Source organism: Mauremys mutica, chromosome 7, assembly GCF_020497125.1.
Source record: "Mauremys mutica isolate MM-2020 ecotype Southern chromosome 7, ASM2049712v1, whole genome shotgun sequence".
NCBI classification, from domain to species: Eukaryota; Metazoa; Chordata; order Testudines; family Geoemydidae; genus Mauremys; species Mauremys mutica.
The window spans coordinates 1,163,209-1,184,478 of NC_059078.1; the positions used below are offsets into that span (position 1 = coordinate 1,163,209).

General features: G+C 67.5%; 1 protein-coding gene across 6 annotated transcripts; it reads right to left on the minus strand.

Annotated features, from left to right (window-relative positions):
- Window positions 1-721: 721 nt before the first annotated feature.
- Window positions 722-20,635, minus strand: KLHDC8B (kelch domain containing 8B). Of its 6 annotated transcripts, XR_006581315.1 has the most exons (7): window positions 19,986-20,121; window positions 16,366-17,204; window positions 11,462-11,626; window positions 10,388-10,612; window positions 8,771-8,872; window positions 1,821-2,115; window positions 722-1,372 (listed from the first exon to the last, which is right to left on the minus strand). XR_006581315.1 is itself a non-coding variant. In XM_045025708.1 (6 exons), the coding sequence occupies exons 2-6, from the start codon at window positions 16,754-16,756 to the stop codon at window positions 1,984-1,986; spliced, it is 1,008 nt and encodes a 335-aa protein (XP_044881643.1). In that variant the 5' UTR covers window positions 16,757-17,204; window positions 19,986-20,121; the 3' UTR covers window positions 726-1,983. The 6 variants fall into 6 exon arrangements, 5 of the variants coding, with proteins under 5 accessions (XP_044881644.1, XP_044881643.1, XP_044881641.1 ...); XM_045025708.1 differs by having other exon boundaries at window positions 726-2,115; window positions 10,388-10,605; XM_045025706.1 differs by lacking the exon at window positions 19,986-20,121 and adding an exon at window positions 20,403-20,635 and having other exon boundaries at window positions 733-2,115.
- Window positions 20,636-21,270: the final 635 nt, after the last annotated feature.

The following is a 21,270-nucleotide window of genomic DNA, read 5'->3' on the forward strand; positions in this document are numbered from 1 at the left end:
ACCCATCTCAGCTGGGGATGTTCCAGAGGCGTGATTTGAACCTGCAGTTTATTCCATCCCTGCTATAAGCTTGAACCAAGAACTTTGCCATCACTGTAATTGATTCCCTTAGCCAATTTTAACTCTCCCCTTTCTTTCTTTTTATGAATAAACCTTTAGATTTTAGATACTAAGGGATTGGCATCAGTGTGATTTTTGGGTAAGATCTAAGTTATATATTGACCTGGGTGTGTGGCTGGTCCTTTGGGATCAGGAGAAGCTTTTATTTGATTAGACTGGTTGTAAAGAACTACTCACCTTTAAATCCAGTGTTTTCGGTGGTAAGACAAGGACTGGGATGCCTGAGGAAACTGCTTTTATAACTTCTTGTTAGCCAGTGTGGTGAAACAGACGTTTACATTTGTGGCTGGTTTGCAGGGCCGGCTCCAGACCCCAGCACGCCAAGCACGCGCTTGGGGCGGCATGCCGCGGGGGGCGCTCTGCCTGTCGCCGGGAGGGCAGCAGGCGGCTCCGGTGGACCTCCCGCAGGCGTGCCTGCGGATGCTCCACCAGAGCCGCGGGACCAGCGGATCCTCCGCAGGCACGTCTGCAGGAGGTCCACCAGAGCCGCGGGACCGGCGACCGCCAGAGCGCCCCCCGTGGTGTGCCGCCGTGCTTGGGGCGGCGAAATTCCTAGAGCCGCCCCTGCTGGTTTGGTATATCCTATGGCAGATTAGCCACCCGTCTTGGGGTGTATCTGCCCTATTTCTCAGCAGTTCATCCTGAATTTGGCATCCTCAGTTGTGACCCACTGAGGTACAGGTATAGGTGGCATTTGGGGTTTGTTGTAATTCACCATCAGGAACGTGCCAGCTGAGACTCACAGCACCCGTAAGGGCTGAGTGACACTGACGTGCTTAGTACTGCTTAGGCCAGATGGCGTTTCTGAACTGCCCCTGTTCCTTGCTGTGGAATCTCAGGGCCTGGTCCCCTCTCAGTAATGGTCTCAAACCTCCCCGGAGCAGTAGAGTTCGCTCCCTTCACTCTCACTGAGGGCTTGAAGCTGAGTGGCTTCCAGAGGGTGCCTCCCATTTACCCTCCCTTGTACCCGCCACTTTGCCCTGCAAACTCTGGCATTCTCAGAACAAGTAGCAGGAGAGACCCTGACAGACCTGGTTTCATCAAGAGTCAAATTCCACTTGTTTCATTTATTTGAGGTGCTACAGCACCTCCTAGGCACTGAGCTACAGGGCACCATATGTGCTACATGGGACACAGACCAGGGCTACAACAATACAGCACTCACTAGCAGCTCACGCCTCACTGCCACATCGCCTTTCCTCTGGCCTCCCGCGAGTCACTGGTGCTCCTCACTGCGCAGCATAAGACACACCTGCACAAAGACACCACAGACATCCACACTGGACAACAGGCAGCTCAAACCAGCTCCCCCACCCGGGGGCTGGCTCTCCTCCCTACAGACTGTGAGGGACAGACAGACGGACACTGGAGCTCCATGAAAGAGGAGGTGGCTGCACTGCAGGCTTCTCCCACCCCCGAAGTGCAGTGTTGGCAACAGGACCTGACACCTGAGAGCCAGCTTTGGGCTCCCCAGGATCTTCAGCTACTCTGGGGAGCCACACGGTACCCCTGCATTGAAGCTCCTTCCAGACTCCTCTGCTGCTTGCCCTGCCCTGCTTCTCTCCTGTCCCCCAAGAACAGACCGACCGCTCTCATCTCTGAGCTACGCTAGAAAACTAATTTCAGCTTCTGAAAGCCTAACGAGCAAAAGACAACGTCACTGCTTTGGTGCCCCGGGTCAGTAACTACGAGCTACACACCAGCTCCAAAGAGTTTGCTCTCCGCGCCCACGCGCACCCGTCGCCAGTTTCAGGCACTTTGCCCTCTGTTGGTGGGATCCTTCTGCCGGGGGCTCCCCTCAGGCCCCTTCCCGCAGGCACAGAGCCTCGACCGCTCCGCTGGGGCCCTGCGCCACCCCTCCGATCACAAACAGCAGGCTCGGGGCTTGGTAGCTGGAGCAGGAGCAACGACCGGTGGGCATGGGGGAAAGCAGCTCCCACTTCTTCCTTGGTATGCTAAATCCTTCCACTGAACCCAGGGGAAACGACTGGTTCCCTGCAAGAGATGAGACATTAAACCATCAATGGCCAGCAACAGCGGAGGAGAGAGACCTGGGAGTGGGACAGAGCTGTGAAAAAGGAAAAGGTAAACCTCGGCTGTGGAGACAGCGAAGTCTGAGTGCCGCTGGGCCAGGCACAGGTCAGCCCGCCCCGCCGCTGGGACGCTACACGCAGCTCTGGGCACCCGTCTTCAGGACAGAGGAATTTAAACTGGATCCGGTGCAGAAGAATGGGGAGCGTCTCGTGAGAGGAGACGGGGAGAGCTCAGCTTGTTGGCCCGGCAGAGAGAAGGCCGAGAGGGGAGCTGAGTGCCAGAGACCCACCAGGGAGGACAAAGAGCTATTTAAGCTCAAGGACAAAGTTGGCCCAAGAACCAAGGGGACAAGCTGCCCAAGAACACGTCAGGGTGGACACTTGAAGTCTGTATCCATCCGAGGGGGCAGCTCTGGGACAGCCACTCAGTAGGAGCCGTGGGACAAAACAACGTAACTAGTTTTAAGACATAACTGGACACATTAGCGCGAGATTGTCTGACAGGGCGGCCTGGGATGCGAGGGCAGGGATCGGAGCCCTGCGGGTCCCTACCAGTTTATGCTGCATGTTCTTAAAATCGAATGCCACAGCTGGTCCCTGCCCGCTGCATCCCCTCAGGCAACGCCACAGGGAACGCGCTGTACCCCAGCCCTGCCCGCCCCATCCCCTCAGCCAACCCCACAGGGAACGCGCTGTACCCCAGCCCTGCCCGCCCCATCCCCTCAGCCAACCCCACAGGGAACGCGCTGTACCCCAGCCCTGCCCACCCCATCCCCTCAGCCAACGCCACAGGGAACGCGCTGTTCCCCGGGTCCCCCCCGCCCCATCCCCTCAGCCAACGCCACAGGGAACGCGCTGTACCCCGGGGCCCCCCCGCGCCATCCCCTCAGCCAACCCCACAGGGAACGCGCTGTACCCCTGGGCCCCCCCCTGCCCCATCCCCTCAGCCAACACCACAGGGAACGCGCTGTACCCCGGGGCCCCCCCGCCCCATCCCCTCAGCCAACGCCACAGGGAACGCGCTGTACCCCGGGGCCCCCCCGCGCCATCCCCTCAGCCAACGCCACAGGGAACGCGCTGTACCCCGGGGCCCCCCCGCCCCATCCCCTCAGCCAACGCCACAGGGAACGCGCTGTCCCCCGGGGCCCCCCCGCCCCATCCCCTCAGCCAACCCCACAGGGAACGCGCTGTACCCCGGGGCCTGCCCGCCGCATCCCCTCAGCCAACGCCACAGGGAACGCGCTGTACCCCGGGGCCCCCGCGCCCCATCCCCTCAGCCAACCCCACAGGGAACGCGCTGTACCCCGGGGCCCCCCCGCCCCATCCCCTCAGCCAACCCCACAGGGAACGCGCTGTACCCCGGGGCCCCCCCGCCCCATCCCCTCAGCCAACGCCACAGGGAACGCGCTGTACCCCGGGGCCTGCGCGCCGCATCCCCTCAGCCAACGCCACAGGGAACGCGCTGTACCCCGGGCCCCCCCGCCCCATCCCCTCAGCCAACCCCACAGGGAACGCGCTGTACCCCGGGCCCCCCCGCCCCATCCCCTCAGCCAACGCCACAGGGAACGCGCTGTACCCCGGGGCTCCCCCGCCCCATCCCCTCAGCCCACCCCACAGGGAACGCGCTGTACCCCGGGGCCCCCCCGCCCCATCCCCACAGCCAACCCCACAGGGAACGCGCTGTACCCCGGGGCCCCCCCCGCCCCATCCCCTCAGCCAACCCCACAGGGAACGCGCTGTACCCCGGGGCCTGCGCGCCCCATCCCCTCAGCCAACGCCACAGGGAACGCGCTGTACCCCGGGGCCCGCCCGCCCCAGCCCCTCCGCCAACCCCACCGGGAACGCGCTGTACCCCGGGGCCTGCCCGCCCCATCCCCTCAGCCAACCCCACAGGGAACGCGCTGTACCCCAGCCCTGCCCGCCCCATCCCCTCAGCCAACCCCACAGGGAACGCGCTGTACCCCGGGGCCTGCCCGCCCCATCCCCTCAGCCAACCCCTCAGGGAACGCGCTGTACCCCGGGGCCTGCCCGCCCCATCACCCGAGCCAACCCCACAGGGAACGCGCTGTACCCCGGGGCCCCCCGCCCCATCCCCTCAGCCAACCCCACAGGGAACGCGCTGTACCCCGGGGCCCCCCCGCCCCATCCCCTCAGCCAACCCCACAGGGAACGCGCTGTACCCCGGGGCCTGCCCGCCCCATCCCCTCAGCCAACCCCACAGGGAACGCGCTGTACCCCGGGGCCTGCCCGCCCCATCCCCTCAGCCAACCCCACAGGGAACGCGCTGTACCCCGGGGCCCCCCGCGCCATCCCCTCAGCCAACCCCACAGGGAACGTGCTGTACCCCAGCCCTGCCCGCCCCATCCCCTCAGCCAACCCCACCGGGAACGCGCTGTACCCCCGCCCTGCCCGCCCCATCCCCTCAGCCAACCCCACAGGGAACGCGCTGTACCCCAGGCCCCCCCCGCCCCATCCCCTCAGCCAACGCCACAGGGAACGCGCTGTACCCCGGGGCCTGCCCGCCCCATCCCCTCAGCCAACCCCACAGGGAACGTGCTGTACCCCGGGCCCCCCCCCCTGCCCCATCCCCTCAGCCAACCCCACAGGGAACGCGCTGTACCCCAGGGCCTGCCCGCCCCATCCCCTCAGCCAACCCCACAGGGAACGCGCTGTACCCCGGGGCCCCCCCCGCTCCATCCCCTCAGCCAACGCCACAGGGAACGCACTGTACCCCGGGGCCTGCCCCCCCCAACCCCACAGCCAACCCCACAGGGCGCAGGGAACGCGCTGTACCCCGGGGCCCCCCCGCCCCATCTCCTCAGCCAACCCCACAGGGAACGCGCTGTACCCCGGGGCCTCCCCGCCCCATCCCCTCAGCCAACGCCACAGGGCGCAGGGAACGCGCTGTACCCCGGGGCCTGCCCGCCGCATCCCCTCAGCCAACGCCACAGGGAACGTGCTGTACCCCGGGCCCCCCCCTGCCCCATCCCCTCAGCCAACCCCACAGGGAACGTGCTGTACCCCAGGGCCTGCCCGCCCCATCCCCTCAGCCAACCCCACAGGGAACGCGCTGTACCCCGGGCCCCCCCGCCCCATCCCCTCAGCCAACCCCACAGGGAACGCGCTGTATCCCGGGGCCTGCCCGCCCCATCCCCTCAGCCAACGCCACAGGGAACGTGCTGTACCCCGGGCCCCCCCCCCTGCCCCATCCCCTCAGCCAACCCCACAGGGAACGTGCTGTACCCCAGGGCCTGCCCGCCCCATCCCCTCAGCCAACCCCACAGGGAACGCGCTGTACCCCGGGCCCCCCCGCCCCATCCCCTCAGCCAACCCCACAGGGAACGCGCTGTATCCCGGGGCCTGCCCGCCCCATCCCCTCAGCCAACGCCACAGGGAACGTGCTGTACCCCGGGCCCCCCCCCTGCCCCATCCCCTCAGCCAACCCCACAGGGAACGCGCTGTACCCCGGGGCCCCCCCGCCCCATCCCCTCAGCCAACCCCACAGGGAACGCGCTGTACCCCGGGGCCCCCCCGCCCCATCCCCTCAGCCAACGCCACAGGGAATGCGCTGTACCCCGGGGCCTCCCCGCCCCATCCCCTCAGCCAACGCCACAGGGAACGTGCTGTACCCCGGGGCCCCCCCCGCGCCATCCCCTCAGCCAACCCCACAGGGAACGCGCTGTACCCCGGGGCCCGCCCGCCCCATCCCCTCAGCCAACCCCACAGGGAACGCGCTGTACCCCGGGGCCTGCCCGCCCCATCCCCTCAGCCAACGCCACAGGGAACGCGCTGTACCCCGGGGCCCGCCCGCCCCATCCCCTCAGCCAACGCCACAGGGAACGCGCTGTACCCCGGGGCCTGCCCGCCCCATCCCCTCAGCCAACCCCACAGGGAACGCGCTGTACCCTGGGCCCCCCCGCTCCATCCCCTCAGCCAACCCCACAGGGAACGCGCTGTACCCCGGGGCCTCCCCGCCCCATCCCCTCAGCCAACCCCACAGGGAACGCGCTGTACCCTGGGCCCCCCCGCTCCATCCCCTCAGCCAACCCCACAGGGAACGCGCTGTACCCCGGGCCCCCCCCCTGCCCCATCCCCTCAGCATACGCCACAGGGACCGCGCTGTACCCCGGGGCCCCCCCGCCCCATCCCCTCAGCCAACGCCACAGGGAACGCGCTGTACCCCGGGGCCTCCCCGCCCCATCCCCTCAGCCAACCCCACAGGGAACGCGCTGTACCCTGGGCCCCCCCGCCCCATCCCCTCAGCCAACCCCACAGGGAACGCGCTGTACTCCAGGCCCCCCCGCCCCATCTCCTCAGCCAACCCCACAGGGAACGCGCTGTACCCGGGGCCCCCGCCCCATCCCCTCAGCCAACCCCACAGGGAACGCGCTGTATCCCGGGGCCTGCCCGCCCCATCTCCTCAGCCAACCCCACAGGGAACGCGCTGTACCCCGGGCACCCCCCCCGCCCCATCCCCTCAGCCAACGCCACAGGGAACGCGCTGTACCCCAGCCCTGCCCGCCCCATCCCCTCAGCCAACGCCACAGGGAACACGCTGTACCCCGGGGCCCCCCCGCCCCATCCCCTCAGCCAACGCCACAGGGAACGTGCTGTACCCCGGGGCCCCCCCGCCCCATCCCCTCAGCCAACCCCACAGGGCGCAGGGAACGCGCTGTACCCCGGGCCCCGTGTCATCCCCTCCATGAATATCTTAGGACTCGGAGGATGCACGCTATCATAGGGCCTTTCCCCCAACGTCCCGTCCGCCAGCATTGTGGGACTGAGATGGTGGGAGGATGGAAGTCTGTCAGGGAGCGCCGCACATGAGCACAGGGGGCAGAGTTAAGGTTGTGTATTTCCGGACGCGAATTCGGCCCCAGTGCTGCAGTCCTGCTATTGATTTGCACAGCTGTGCGGCTACGTGAGAGGGGCGCGAAATCCTGCGCAGCACAATTCCCCTTCACTCTCTTGCGCTTTGCAGGCTGCTGAGCTGTGAACATATGGGGGGATGAAAAGCCTCAGCGAGCTGCCTGTCAATCTGCCACCCGTCTCCCATCCCCCAACACCGTGCAGGTAACTGACTTGGCACAAGAGCCAGGAATGGAACCCAATTGGTTTTTCTGTCCATTTGCAGAGCTCATTGTTCCCAGTGAATAGGAACGGCTCCGGCTGTGCCGCACAGCACAGAGCATGAGACAGTCACCGCAGGACGCCACAGGGCACCTGCACTGCCCATGCAGAGCTGCTCTGCCCTGTGTCTGCTGCGGCACATTGCAGAAATTCAGCTGTCTGCTTTCACCACGTTAACAGACCTTTGCTAGGAGAGCCAGGGAGCACCCCTCTGCCCCATAGCCAGCTCATTCCTGCCCTGTTCCAGTTCTCTGAGCCGAGAGGGGCAGGGACCGGGAACAGCTAGGGGCTCCTCCCAGACACCGGCCTGCAGAGAACAGCTGAACAGTGCCCCAATCCAGCCATCCTGCTGCATTCCCCCGCTACACCGCGGCAGTCCCTGCTGGAGAGTGGGGACAGAGCCCACTGCAGGCAGCACCTTCACACTAGCAGCAGCCCACCATGGCTCCAGCCAGCAGCTGTCGGTGATTTCACTTTGCTGGGAAGGCAGGGCCTGTGTTCCTCAGCTGGCACACACCGCTCGGCTCCCAGCTTCCCGTTTTCATTCGGTCCCTCCTCTCCCAAAGAGCAAAGCACCAGCTCCTTGGTGCTCTGGGGGTCCCCGGTGTGAAGGGGGAGCTGCTGAGTGCTCACCGGCCAGGTAAAAGCCTCCCCAGTGAGCCGGAGCTCAGCATCCCCATCTGACAGTGCCATGGTGCCGAGGCACCATCCCTAACAGCCCAGCCCAGCCGTGGGAGACACGCTGGCGTACTTCTGCGCTGGCCTTGCATCCCACATGGGGCACTGCTGCCTGCAGGGCTCCCCGCATGTCTCCATCCCTGTCTAACCTTCCCCAGGCCTGGCCCGCCCCTAGAAGTGTGGCACTCCCTTGGTTCGGCTCCAGCGGGCATGTGCCTTCCTGGCAGGTCACCACGGCTGGGCACAGAAGTGAGGGGAACACCTAGATGGATGTCACACCATGAGCAGGTTCCAGCTAGTGAGCCGAATAAGGCACCAACGTTTAAACAGAAGCAAAAGTCGGGTCCCCTCCCTGCTCTTCCTCACCCTCCCCAGGAGGGGAGCTGGCCCATCTCCGGTCTGACTGCAAAGGGGGGCCAGAGCGGCCAGGGAGGGGCCCTGAGGATAGCCTGACGACGAGATGATCCCAGTGCCCCCAATAGAGACTGATGGAGCAGGGGCTGCGGGTGGGAACAAGGCCTGGAGCCAGAGTAGACGCTGGGACCCAGGATTCAGGGAGCAATCAGCCCCCTAGAGAAACCCCTCGAACTCGGTGCCCTGTGGCGGGGGCCAGCCGCAGGCACCGCAGCAGCGAGCTCAGCTCCACTAACACAGAGGAGTGGGTGCTGGACGGCACGGCCCCCGACATGGGCCTGGGAGGGGCAGGTCTGTCTGCACAGCTCCCTCCCCAAGAGGCTGCTGCTGGGCTCCACCCTCCAGCGAGTCTTGAGCACAAGCATGACCCCCCCCCGATCCTCCCCCCACGTTACCGAGGCCTCCGGCCACCACCACTCGCCCGCCGAGGCAGCCAGCCACGAAGTCGGCTCTCTTCTCCCGCATGCGCACGGCGCGGCCCTGCTTGCTCCAGGCCCCTGCGGGAAAGAGGCAGCGTCAGGCTTGTGCTGCTGCAGCGGGTAGGAGAAGAGTCTGGCCGGGGGCTGGGCACTGGCCAGCTTCCCCCGCACACCTCCCTGCTGGGTCTGAACGCAGGGACGGAGCCGGGCCAGGCAGCCTCCGGAGACTCACCCGGGGTTTTTCTGCGCACAGGAATGGGATCCCCAGCCCCCTCCCCGGGGGATGAGACAGCTGGGGCAGGACCCCTATCCCCAGCTGCTGCCATCCCTGTGCGGCTGGATCACTCACACCCTGGCATCTCCCAGCGCCCAGGAAACAGGCCTGCCCTGGGCACAGTGCCAGGGGGTCGGTTGCAGGCCCTCGCTCTGCCGTATCAGCAGCCTCCAGCTGCCGTCGGCATTGTTCCCTCCTGCCACGGACTGCACGTGACCAGCACCGTGCCCGCAGGTCCTGCTACACGCAGGCCTGTCTGCCTAGCCCTGCCTGGGGTACCGCTCGGGCTCCTGGGCCTCTCTGCCTAGGTCCCCACTGGCTGCCCCGCCAGCCAGCTGGCGCTGCGGGCGGGGTTCTCACCAGCCCCCCCAGCAGGCTGAGGGGAGCTCCAGCAGAGTGGGACTTGGGGGCTCCATGAGGGGGGGGCAGAGAGTGCGTCTGGGAGCCTGGGCAGGCAGGAAAAGACAAGGACTTGCCTCCCTCCCAGTAAAGCCTTTGATCCTGCCCCAGGCGGCTCCAGCCCTGCTGCCAGGCCGTCCCTGGGCTGGGGCGTCCTGTGGCCACGGGCTGGTGCCAGGTCCCCAGGAGGCTGAGAGACAGACAGGCACCTAGCCGGGCACGGAAGGGGACAGGGCAGGAGTGGGGGAGGGGATTTACACCGGCCGTTACGCCCGCCCAGCCCAAGCCAGTGGCTCGGCAGTTGGGCCAGAGGCAGAGTTTCAGTGCCCCGAACTCCAGGAGTTACAGGGAATGGGACTTACAGAACAGGAGCGTGAACAAGGAAGCTAAGCGGGGAGCTGGGTCGGAGGGTCCCTCCCTGTGATGGAGCAGGGGCTGTCTGTGTGGGGGTGGGAGAGCCAGGGAGGATTTTAGGTGAGGGGCAGGGATTCAGCCTGTAACATGAGCTAGGCAGGGGGGAGGGGAGGTCAGCACCTTTGCCCGGGAAGCTGGACAAAGGCAGGGAGCCGAGTGGAGGGGGGGGGGGGGTCAGTTTCGGTTTGGGGCTGTGTGGTGGGATTTCAGGGGACCCTATGCTGGGCTCCAAGCACCCTGAACCCCCAGAAGGGCCAGATTGAGGGGTCCTGGCTCTGCCCACGAGCTCTGCTGTAGCCTGTGTTCCTGTTGTCCAATAAACCTGCTGTGTTCCTGGCTGGCTGAGAGTCGCTGTGAGTCCCAGGCAGAGGGGTGCAGGGCCGGGCTCCCCCACACGCCGTGACACTCCCACTCTCTGTGTGTCCTGCTGGGGGCCCCTCTCTCTGCACCCCAGCTGGCCCCAGCAGCTGGCTGGGCCCAGGCACGCGATGCTCACGCCAGCTCACCCTGCTCCGGGTCGAACATCTCCACCGTGTTGACAAAGTGAGGCCGGGAGTAGAAGTTGTGGGGTCCCGGTTGCTGCAGGCCCCCGAGGCTGAAGAAGCAGCCATCAGCCATGGCGCAGCCGGCAAAGGCCCGCCGGCTGGGGACGCTGGGATAGCGCGTCCAGCTCCTCGTCTGCAGGTCGAAGCCCTCGAAGGCCGTGACGGGCAGTTTGCCCTGCCTGCCCCCTGCACAGGGAGGAGATGCTGAGAGGGGCCTGGGCCGCCAGGCCTTCACCCCAGCCCCACATCGCCCCGTCACCACGCTCCCTAGCCAAGGGAGGGGGCGCCACGCCAGCCTGCATGGGCTCTGCAGAGCAGGGGCTGTGGATTGTGCCGGGGAGGGGGGGGGCAGGTCTCTGTGGGACGTCCTGGCCACCCAGAGCTGGAATCTGTGCCGAGATTCTCCAGGCATTTGCATGCTTATTAAAGGGGGCGCCATGGGGGTGGGGCAGGGGGTGGCTCTGGCAGGAGCTCCCAGCAGGGGGTGCTGAGGGGGGGTAGGGCACAGGCTGTGGGGGGGAGGAAGCTCCCAGCAGGGGGTGCGGGCAGGCGCTCTGTGCTGGGGGGGGGCAGGGCACAAGCTGAGGGGGGCTCCCAGCAGGGGGCGCAGAGAGGGGGCAGGACACCGGCTGCGGGGGGGGGGGAGGCAGATCCCAGCAGGGGGTACGGGGGGGCTCCATGCTGGGGGGGCAGGGCACAAGCTGAGGGGGGCGGGGCACAGGCTGCGGGGTGGGGGAGGGAGCTCCCAGCAGGGGGTACGGGGGGCTCCATGCTGGGGGGGCAGGGCACAAGCTGAGGGGGGCTCCCAGCAGGGGGTGCTGGGGGGGCAGGGCACAGGCTGAGGGGGGCAGGGCACAGGCTGGGGGGGGCATGGCACAGGCTGAGGGGGGCGCCGGGGGGCAGGGCACAGGCTGAGGGGGGCTCCCAGCAGGGGGCGCCGGGGGGGCAGGCTGCAGGGGGCTCCCCAGGGGAACTGCGTCCCTGCACCAGGCACTCTCCAGCTCACCCCGTGCCCATGCCAGACGATGCACTTACCCAGGAGGAAGATCTTGTTGCCCTGCAGGAAGGCAGATGCCCCATAGCAGGGGGTGGGCATGGAGGGCAGAGGCTGCCAGTGGGTGGTCGCTGGGTCATAGACCCGCACTAGCGCCTGAGGAGAGGTGTCTGCGCCCATCCCCCCGAGAGCGTAGACCAAACCGTCTGCAAGAGAGGAGGGGACATGAGGGGGGAGCCGACCCCTGGAGCAGGCAGGGGGGAAGCAGGGACGGGGGAGGGGTGAGAGCGGGGGTGCCAGCGGGGGATGGGACAGCACAGAGGGCAGGCCGGGGTCAGTAGGGGGGAAGGGGCAGGGGGACAGGGTTGGTGCCGGGGGGGAAGGGGGAGCTGGCACAGGAGCCGGGGCTGGCACGGGGGGAGCCAGCCTGTGGGATGGGAGCTGCGGTCCCCCTGAATTCCCCTCACCCCATGTCCCGGACCCTGGCTCCGGCCTCTCCCAGAGCACTGATGGGGCGAGTGCCCCAGGCCTCCCGCCACCCCTCCAGTGCCCGGCCTGCAGCCAGAGCCCCTGCCAGCCCCGGGGATGGCACCTGCTGCCCGGTTGTTTCCCACCGGGCACCATCACCCTCCTCCCCCGGACACACTGAAAATAGCCCAGACCACGGGGCCTTCCTTCGCAGCTAATTATACTCCTTGGCGCCGTCTCCCTGGAGACGCCATGGCAACCCAGCTATGCTGCCCAAAGGCTGCTTCCCTAGCCCTGCTGCTGCCTGCCATGCGGGCGCCCTGAAGCCCACAGCTGGCAGGGCCCGGGGAGCAGGTCAACAGCCTCTCCTCACCCCCAAGGTCCCTGGGTCAGCTGGGGAGCGGCTCAGCCTATATTTGCAGGGTGCCGATTGCTGCAGACCCTCAGGCCCACTCCAGCGACAGGCGCGGCGGGGAGGCCCAGCCAGGTGACGGGCTGTGCCCCAGGTCACACAGGGGCTGCCTGTCTGGACGCTGCCCTGGCAGCAGAGCCCGCTGGAAAATGCCAGGCAGCTCTCGCCAGCTAAGAGTGGAAACACTCAGCAGCCTGGACTCTGGGGTCACCTCAGTCCCCAGCACCTGACTGTGGTGCCCCCTGACTGACGGGGACACCCAAGACCTGGGTCCTACCACCCCACTGCTGGGCAACCCTTCCCCGCCACGTGCCTCAGTTTCCCATCTGTCCAATGGGGACAGTGATCTGGGCCCCCTGCGTGCCGTGCTGCGAGATCGATGGGTGAAAAGCGCTAGAGAAGCGCTGAGGTGAGTGAGACAAAAATAAGTTACAGGACCAACTTCTCCATAAGCGCTAGGTGTTCTCAGCAGCTCCAGCCCCGCCTCTGACTGCTCGGGACAGGAAGTGAAGAATCCTGCGTCCTGCTGAAGCAGTACAGGGAATTCTGGGAGCCAGGATGAAATCATCCCAGGTCTCAGGGGTTACTGCCCTGACAGCTACAGGCTGCGGGCACGGTGATGAGAAGTGGGCGCTACCTCAATTCTAAAACAACGAGGAGTCCTCGCGGCACCTTACAGACTAACAAACGTATCTGGGCACAAGCTTCCGTGATCACTCCATGCATCTGATGAAGTGGGTTTTAGCCCAAATACATTTGTTAGTCTCTAAGGTGCCACAAGGACTCCTCGTTGTTTGTGCTGATACAGACTAACACAGCTGCCCCTCCGGAACCTGCTTCAATTCTGTATCTTACCAGAAAGCTTCACACCTCACCCAAAAACATCACTGCCAGCAGCACAGATCCCTAGCGCCACCCTGGGGCCAGCCCTGCCTGCCAGGGGAGAGCACCCCCTGCTGAGCCCCCACCCTGCTCCCAGCAGCACAGCGCCCCCTAGCGCCCCACGGGGCCAGCCCCGACTGCCAGAGGAGAGCACCCCCTGCTGACCCCCTGCCCTGCTCCCTGCAGCCCAGCACCCCATGGGGCCAGCCCTGCCTGCCTGGGGAGCGCCCCCTGCTGAGCCCCCACCCCGCTCCCTGCAGCACAGCGCCCCCTAGCGCCCCATGGGGCCAGCCCTGCCTGCCTGGGGAGAGCGCCCCCTGCTGACCCCCTGCCCTGCTCCCTGCAGCCCAGCACCCCATGGGGCCAGCCCTGCCTGCCTGGGGAGCGCCCCCTGCTGAGCCCCCACCCCGCTCCCTGCAGCACAGCGCCCCCTAGCGCCCCATGGGGCCAGCCCTGCCTGCCTGGGGAGAGCGCCCCCTGCTGAGCCCCCACCCTGCTCCCAGCAGCACAGCGCCCCCTAGCGCCCCATGGGGCCAGCCCCGACTGCCAGAGGAGAGCGCCCCCTGCTGAGCCCCCACCCTGCTCCCAGCAGCACAGCGACCCCTAGCACCCCATGGGGCCAGCCCCGACTGCCAGGGGAGAGCGCCCCCATCAGTTCGCCAACATGACTTTCTCAGTTTGTCACAGAGAGGAGCCAGCCCGGCCTGCTGCAATCCCCGCAGGGGGGCGGAGGCGTCTCCAGCCTGACTCAGCTCAGTGCCAGTGCTGCCAACTTCCACAAGGAAACCCGTCTCCCCCCGTGTCTGCTGGGCGTGGGTCCGACCCCTAGCACCCAGTTAGCTTGGCTTGTGTCAGCGTGGTACTGACCATACAGAGCTCTAGGGCAGCAGACGCATGGGGCTAGGGGTGCAGGAGGAGATGGGGCTGCGCTGAAAGCCCAAGACCCCCTGCACTCACTGCACTTGTGTGGGGGGGTGGGAGTCAAGTCACAACAAGTCAGCAGCTTCAAAGCACCTGCACCCAGTGTGACAAAGTGGGGGATTTTCTTGTGGTTTTTCTTGGTTTCCAATGGTTTGCATGCCAAGGGGGTGGGACTCAGTGTCCCCGGGTGTTACGGGTTTAACGAGGGGAGGGGAGAGGGAGTTGGTGCACAGGACCAGAGAGGGAACTTGGGACCCCGGCCGATGGCCTGGAGGATGGAGACCCCAGCGACTGGTGACCTGGTGACCCGGAGACCCAGCTCAGCCGGTTCAGGCCAGTGGGAGGACAATGGGCTGCAGGGAGAGGACCCCGGTGACCTGACCAGCCGGTTCCAGCCAGAGGGGCCAGAGGACAGAAGAGGGGGCCCAGGCGACCCTGTTTCCCTGGAGAGAAGCCAATGGACAGAGGGGCCTGGGGCCGGGGATATCGGAGGCCCAGCTGGGAAGCAGGGGGGCTCTGGGCTGGAGAGGGGGAGCAGGCAGAGCCCCCCTGGCTGCAGGGGGACTGGGAGGTGCTGGGCTGAGGGAGGCCAGGCCTGAGGCCCGTAGAGTTTCCTGTGCTGGGTTCAACGCTCACTAAACCCTCCTGTGTTACGCTGGCTGAGAGTCGCTGGGGGCTAGAGAACAGGGGGCATCGTCCCCTTCGGGGGGTGGTGGCCCCGGGGGTCCAGAGCGAGGGGACTCCCTGAGGGGCCCACGGCACAGACGGACGTGCTGAGGCTCAGAGAGGTGCGGCTCCAGGAGGTGGAGGGGCCTGACCCCGAGAGAGAGGGGCCCCCTGAGAAGGGCTGTCGCACTGAAAGGGGCACCCCCCACGGACCGCACGGGGCCACGAGTGGGCCCGATCTGTGAGTCCGTGACACCCAGCAAACCCCATTCTGCCTGCGCTGGGCTCAGTCCAGACTCCAGATGGGGAGCCAGCAGCTGCTCCGTGCAACCATAATCCCCTGCCGGCCAGAGCGCCAGCTGCACCCCCGAGGGATGAGCCCTGCGTGCTGGCGCAGGAAGAGAGGATTTGGGGGGATTCGGGGTGCAGCGAGACAATGGTGGGGGGGAGAGAGGGGGCATCTGCAGCACGCGCTCTCCTCTCGGCCCTGCTGAGGCCGCTCCTGGGCCTGCAGCAATGGGAGAAGCCCAGCCAGAGGGAACCCACCTGGCCCAAAGGGTGTGACCCTAGGCAGGACCGCACACTGGATGTCAGGGACCAGCTAGGCCAGGCAGTGGGCTCGGGCAGAGTCCTGATGAACGCACTGTGGGGTGGGCGGGGGATGGGCCAGGGCGCCCTTGGGTGCCGCTCCCGCCCTTACCCCAAGGTCCTAGAAAGGCCCAGGACTCAGCATCTACTGGGCTGAGGGCTCGGCCGCTCGCTGCCATACGCCCTGGCTGCTCAGCTCAGACGGTGCCCGCGGGGCGGCTCTGGCACCCCCCTGCTTGCTGCCCAGCCGCCAGGGGCACAAGGCAGAGGGGGCTGCAGCGGGGCGGAGGGCCCTGCCAGCGGGAAGGGAGCCACACCGCAGCAGCTGCCCCTGACATGCCCACAGCACGACGGGGGCCCTGGCGGAGGCCAAGCACCCCAGCACGCAGGGTCAGGTAGCACCACTGCCACCAGAATGGCCTGACGCCGGCTCCCTTCCTTGGGCACAGGCCTCTGGGCAGGCCGCGCCCGGTGCCCCTCTGGCCCAGCCCCGGGTTGCTCGCCAGCCCCTGCTAGGTCTGTGTGGCAGGTGGGCACAGGGCGGACAGTTTGGCCACAGAGGATGGGGCGCAGGCCTGGGGAGCAGGTACAGACACCCCTGCTTCCAGCACCCAGAACCGATACCTGCCTGGTGCACACCCACCCAGCCAGCCAGGGACCCAGCTCGGCTCTGGGACTCCCTGCCTTGGCCCAGCCACGTGCCGAGCTGCCCTCCACGTCCCAGCGGTGCAGAGCTGCAGCTCAGCCTGCCACATCCATCGCCTCCGCCACAGGCCCCTGCCCCTTCGGGCCTGCAGCTGGGGATGGGCATGAGGGAGGGGAGAGCCAGGAGCCCGTGGTGGCGAGGGCAGAGGCGAACGCCCAAGGCTCCGGGGGGAAGGTAGGGGGCTGGGTGCCCAGGGGCAGTGAACACTCAGTTAAGGGGCATTTTCATTCAATTAGGCAGTGACATGGTTTTTTAATTGCCTGTTAATTATCAAGAGAAACACCCCCCTCTGCCCAGCTCACCTCTCTCGATGGCAGAGATGCCCATGGATGGCTGGGCCAGGGCCGCCACCTTCTCCCACTTGCCCTCATCTGTGTTGAAGACTTCGACGGAGGCCAGGGGGCTCTGTCTGGAATCCATGCCCCCCATCACCAGGACCTGCTTCCCCACAGCCACAGCAGCCGCCCCGGCCCGGGGCGTGGGGAGTGCAGGGAGCACCGTCCACTTCTGGGAATGCACATCCAGCATCTCCACGGTGTCCAGGGGCAGCCCCGCCTGGCCGCAGCCCCCCACCACAAAGAGATGCCCGTCCTGGTACGCAGGGCTGCAGTACACCCGGCAGGTGCGCATGGGCGGGAAGACCTCCCAGAAGAAAGACCTGGCAGTGGCGGCTGCCATAGCGGGAACCGGCATGGTACCTCAGGGGGGAGCCGTCACAGCACCGCTCACCTAGGCTCGCCCGCCCAGCTGGGCATCCTCAGGGCTCTGCTCTGGGCAGACAGCTCCACCCACGGCCAGCAGCTGCAGCGCTGCTCCGCTGAGGGCAATTCCACCTCACGCCCTACGGGAGGGGGCCCAGGCCTGCAGTGCCCGGTGGCCACTGGTTCCGGTGGGATGGATCCCCAGGGCAGGGAGAGGTCGATTTTTACATGGAGCCGCTAGCACCGTCTTGCAGTAACAGGCAGGACACACCCCAGACTCAGCCGCTCGCGGGTCAGGCAGGTGCAGTGGCTCTGGAGCAGGGCTCTGCCGTGGCAGCCGACACTCCTGCCCGACTCCCCTGGTGTGTGGCTTGTGCCTCTGGTCCAGCCCTGCTCAGACTGGAGTCTCCGCAGCTCCTCTTCCCTCCACCAGCTCCTGCCTGAAGGGGGAGAGAGACACGTGAGGGGGCCAGGCTCTGGCCCAGCCGCTGCAGGAGGAGCCGAAAACGCATCTCGTAGAGGCGGGAAGCAGAGGCGATCTCGCTACACTGGCACAAACAGCTCTCTGAGCAGCTGCCTCTGCCCCCTGCGGACCCCCAGAGCCCGGAAGCTTGGAGAGGAGCCAGTCAGAGGAAGCAAGCTGACCTAGGGAGAACGCACGGGGTGGCAGAGCACAAGCCTGACCCCAGCCCAGAGCGTGCGCTGGAATGGTGAGGAAACCGAGGCAGGGAATAGCATGTCGGGTTTCCCACGGGACTCAGGAAAGAGTCTGCAAAGTGTGTGTTCGATGCTACGCCGGCCCCCGGCCCCCCAGGGGTTAGTCCCACAGGGACTGCGCAGGGCCAGCGTGCTGGAAACTCTCAGCACAGGGCACTACACAGAGAATCTGCCCCACGACAGGGACGCATGGACCCACGACAGGAAGCGCTGGGCTCAGTCCAGACTCCAGATGGGGAGCCAGCAGCTGGATTCCCGCCCAGCAACCTAGTGAGTGGCTGGCGGCAGGAGCCCAACCTGATCTGGGCAGGTGCCTTGCTCCTTAGGGGAGGTCTCCGGGCCTGGCCCCACTGCCATCATGAGCCTGTAATTGGCACCCAGGCCCTGGTAACCACCCCCGGCCAGAGAGCTGCCACAGCAAGGAGTTCCCAGCTCACTTCTCTTCCCCTCGAACAGCTTCCTGGCTGAGAGCTGCATCCTTCGTACGGCAGGTGGGTCCCTGCTCAGGTCCCAGCTCTGGGCTCCCTCCCGTGCACCTGGCGAGGAATCTCGGGCAGGCCCGGGAAGCCAGGCTGCTGCTGGCCACCGCAGGGAAGACATCAAAGGGGGAGGGAGACAGCAAGGTGCCCCCAGCACATCCCAGGGGCAGAGTCAGCATCTCCCACCACCAGGGATTGCCCCAAAGCTCCCCGGTCCAGCAACGGCAGCTTGAAACCTGTGCCAGGCTGGGGCGGGCGCCTGCTCCCACGTAACACAGCCCCTCTCCCGCAATAGCCCACTGGGCGCTGCATGCACCCTGCTAGGCAAAGCCGCAGGCGCCAGCTCCTGGAGCCAGGCTCATTTCACCCCCCAGGCGACTGGAACGCAGGCCCCACTGCCCAGGCCCTGGGACCAGCCGGCCACAGCCACAGCCGGGACTGTGAAAGCCGTGCTGCTGGGGCGCCAAGTCACAGCCGGACAGCGGAGCCCACCCAGGTGGTTGGAAAACAACTTCAGCTGCCCTGGGTGGAGCTGGCCCCCATTTCTCTGGATGCCCAGCTGCTACGGCCAGAGATCTGCTGCGACCCCCCAGCCAGGCTCCTGCCATCGGCAGAGCAGGCCAGAGACCCCCCAGCAGCCCCAGGCCCAGCTGACAGGTGCGAGATGGGCGGTTGGGGGCAGGAGCCAGGCAGCTGACCATGCACTGAGCGCGCAGGGGCTCAGCCAGCCTCCGAGCCAGTTACCTGGTGCCCCGCAGCCCCCAGCCTGGGCTCCCTGCTCTGCTGGGGAGCGGGGGGGCTGCATCTTCTCATTTCCCACCTGCGCTGCCCTCTGCCGGGCAGAGCCAACGGCCCGTGCTGCACCCAGCCCTGGATCCCCTGCCGCGGCTCGGACCCGCTGCCCAACCCCGAGCTCCGGCGCTGAGCCCTGCAGGGCGCTGGGGGGGAGGCAGGGCAGGGCGCTGGGCGGAGCTGGGGGCCATGGCAGGGCGCTGGGGGGGAGGCAGGGCAGGGCGCTGGGGGGGAGGCAGGGCAGGGCGCTGGGCGGAGCTGGGGGCCATGGCAGGGCGCTGGGCGGGTGGCTGAAGAGGGGGCTGGGGCTGGGCTGAGGACCCCCCCCCCTTGCAGCTAGTGGGCAGGGCAGGGCGTTGGGGGGCCAGGACAGGGCGCTGTGAGGGGGCTGGCAGGGCCCGGCACTAGGACACTGTGGAGGCCGGGCGCTAGGGGGTTGGGGAGGCTGGGGGGTAGGGCCGGGCGCTCGGGGGCCAGGGCCGGGTGCTGGGGGGTTGGGGGCCAGGGCCGGGCGCTGGGGGGCGGGGCCGGGCGCCTGGGGGTTGGGGGGCAGGGCCAGGCACTGGGGGGCGGGGCCGGGCACTGGGGGGCGGGGGGCAGGGCCGGGCGCTGGGGGGCAGGGCGCCAGGCACCAGGGGATTGGGGGCCGGGCGCCTGGGGGTTGGGGGGCAGGGCCGGGGGGAGGCCCCGGGCCGCACACCCCAGACGGGGAGGTCTGAACCGAAGGCCCGGCCCGTGGGGCCCCGGGAGCCGCTCGGAACAGCGGGCAGAGCCCAAGCTGCCGCGTCCCGCTGGCTCCGGCCAAGCCCCCGGTACCCGCGTCCTGCCCGGCCGGCCCCGCAGCGGAGCGGTTCGGACCCCGGGGCGCCTCGGGCGGGAGCTGCGGTCCCAGGCAGCGGGGCCGGGGCACAAACTTTCCCAGAGTCCGCGGAGCGGGGCGGGGGGGAGCGCGGGGGGAGCGGAGGGGGGTCCCGGGGAGGGGGTCCGGGGGGGGCGCGGAGGGGGGGTCCCGGGGCGGCGCGGGGGGAGCGGAGGGGGGTCCCGGGGGGAGCGCGGGGGGAGCGGAGGGGGGGTTCCGGGGGGGTCGCGGGGGGAGCGGAGGGGGGTCCCGGGGGGAGCGGAGGGGGGGTCCCGGGGGTCGTCCCGGGGCTGGCAGCTGGCGGCCCGGTCCGGCCCGGCTACACACGAAGCGGCCCCGGGCTCCCCTCCGGCCCGGCGAAGGGCGGCGCTCACCTCCGGGGCGCGGGTCCGCCGCGGCTCTCCTGGGGCTCGGCTCGGCTCCGGCTTCCCCGCGCGGGGCGGGGCGGCAGGGAAACACCCCCCGCCTTAACCCTGCCCGCGCCGGGCTCCGCCGAGCGCACGGGGCGGCCGCGGGCCATCCCGCTCCGACAGGGAGAGGCGGGGGCGCAGCAGGTCCCTCCCCGGCCACAGCAGCCTCCAGCCGGGGCGACGGGAGGGCGGGGCCCGGCCCTGGGCTGGGAAAGGCGGGGGAGCCTCGCCTCGGTACCCGCGGCTGGGACAGACCCCGACCCCCTGATCCTGCACCCCGGGAACTGCTGCCGGGGGGCAGGCTGGGCCCGCCCCAGCCCCAGCCCCCGCCCCCGCCCCAGGAGCCGGCAATCCCTGACCCCCCCCACCTCCCCCCCGCACCTGGCTGCGCGCTCAGCTGCTGGGTCAGAGCAATGGTCCGTCCAGCCCAGTGTCCTGGCTCTGGCAGTGGCCAGGTGCAGCAGGGAAACAGGGCACTTCTCCAGCGACCCAGCCCCTGTCGCCCACTCCCAGCTTCTGGCAGTCGGAGGCTTAGGGACCCCAGCGGGCGGGGTCCCCTCCCTGCCCATCCTGGCTAACATCCATTGATGGACCCGTCCTCCAGGAACTGAGCTCCTTCAGGTTTGAACCCAGTGACGCTTCTGGCCTTCACCTCCCCTGGCAACGGAACTGGCACCTCCGCAGACTGACTGCGCGGCGAGAAGCAGCACGGCCTTGTGTTTGTGGGGCCACGTGGGAATGTTCTCAATGTTTGCTCTGACTACTGGGTGGGGGCCTCAGTTCCCTCTGTGCCTTTCTTAAGGATCTAGGTGGTGGGAGAAGGGGGGGTGATTGTTACAGAGCCCTAGGGGGCAGGTGTGATGCCGGCTGGACAGAAAATGTCCGACACCCTGTCGCCTGGTAACTGGTGGCCTGAGCCCCTCCCCACAAGGTGTTGGAGAACAAAGAGATCAGGGGCCTCCTGGCCAGGGGAAAGAGACAAAGGCAGAGGAGGGGCTGGAGAGAGTCTGTTTGGAGCTGGCTGTGAAATGGAGGGAGCCCAGACAGGGCTCTGGCCTCCCTGCCCTCCCCCTCGATGGACCTGACTGAGGGAGTCCTGTTCTCTGTACCTGAAAGACCTGTCTTGGACTGTGTTCCTGTCCTCTAAATCCGTGGTCTCCAATGCAGTGCCCACGGGCATCATGGCGCCCACCGGGGCATTTATGTGCCCCCGCCTAGTGCCCAGCTGTGAAGAAGTAGGAAGCACAGA

Coding starts and splice junctions, on each gene's coding strand:
- KLHDC8B (XM_045025706.1), bottom strand. CDS start 16,756: ATGCCGGTTCCCGCTATGGCAGCCGCCACTGCCAGGTCTTTCTTCTGG. Junction 8,873..10,387: donor GATGTTCGACCCGGAGCAGG/GTGAGCTGGCGT, acceptor TCTTTCCCGCAG/GGGCCTGGAGCAAGCAGGGC. Junction 2,116..8,770: donor GGTGGTGGCCGGAGGCCTCG/GTAACGTGGGGG, acceptor CATCTCTTGCAG/GGAACCAGTCGTTTCCCCTG.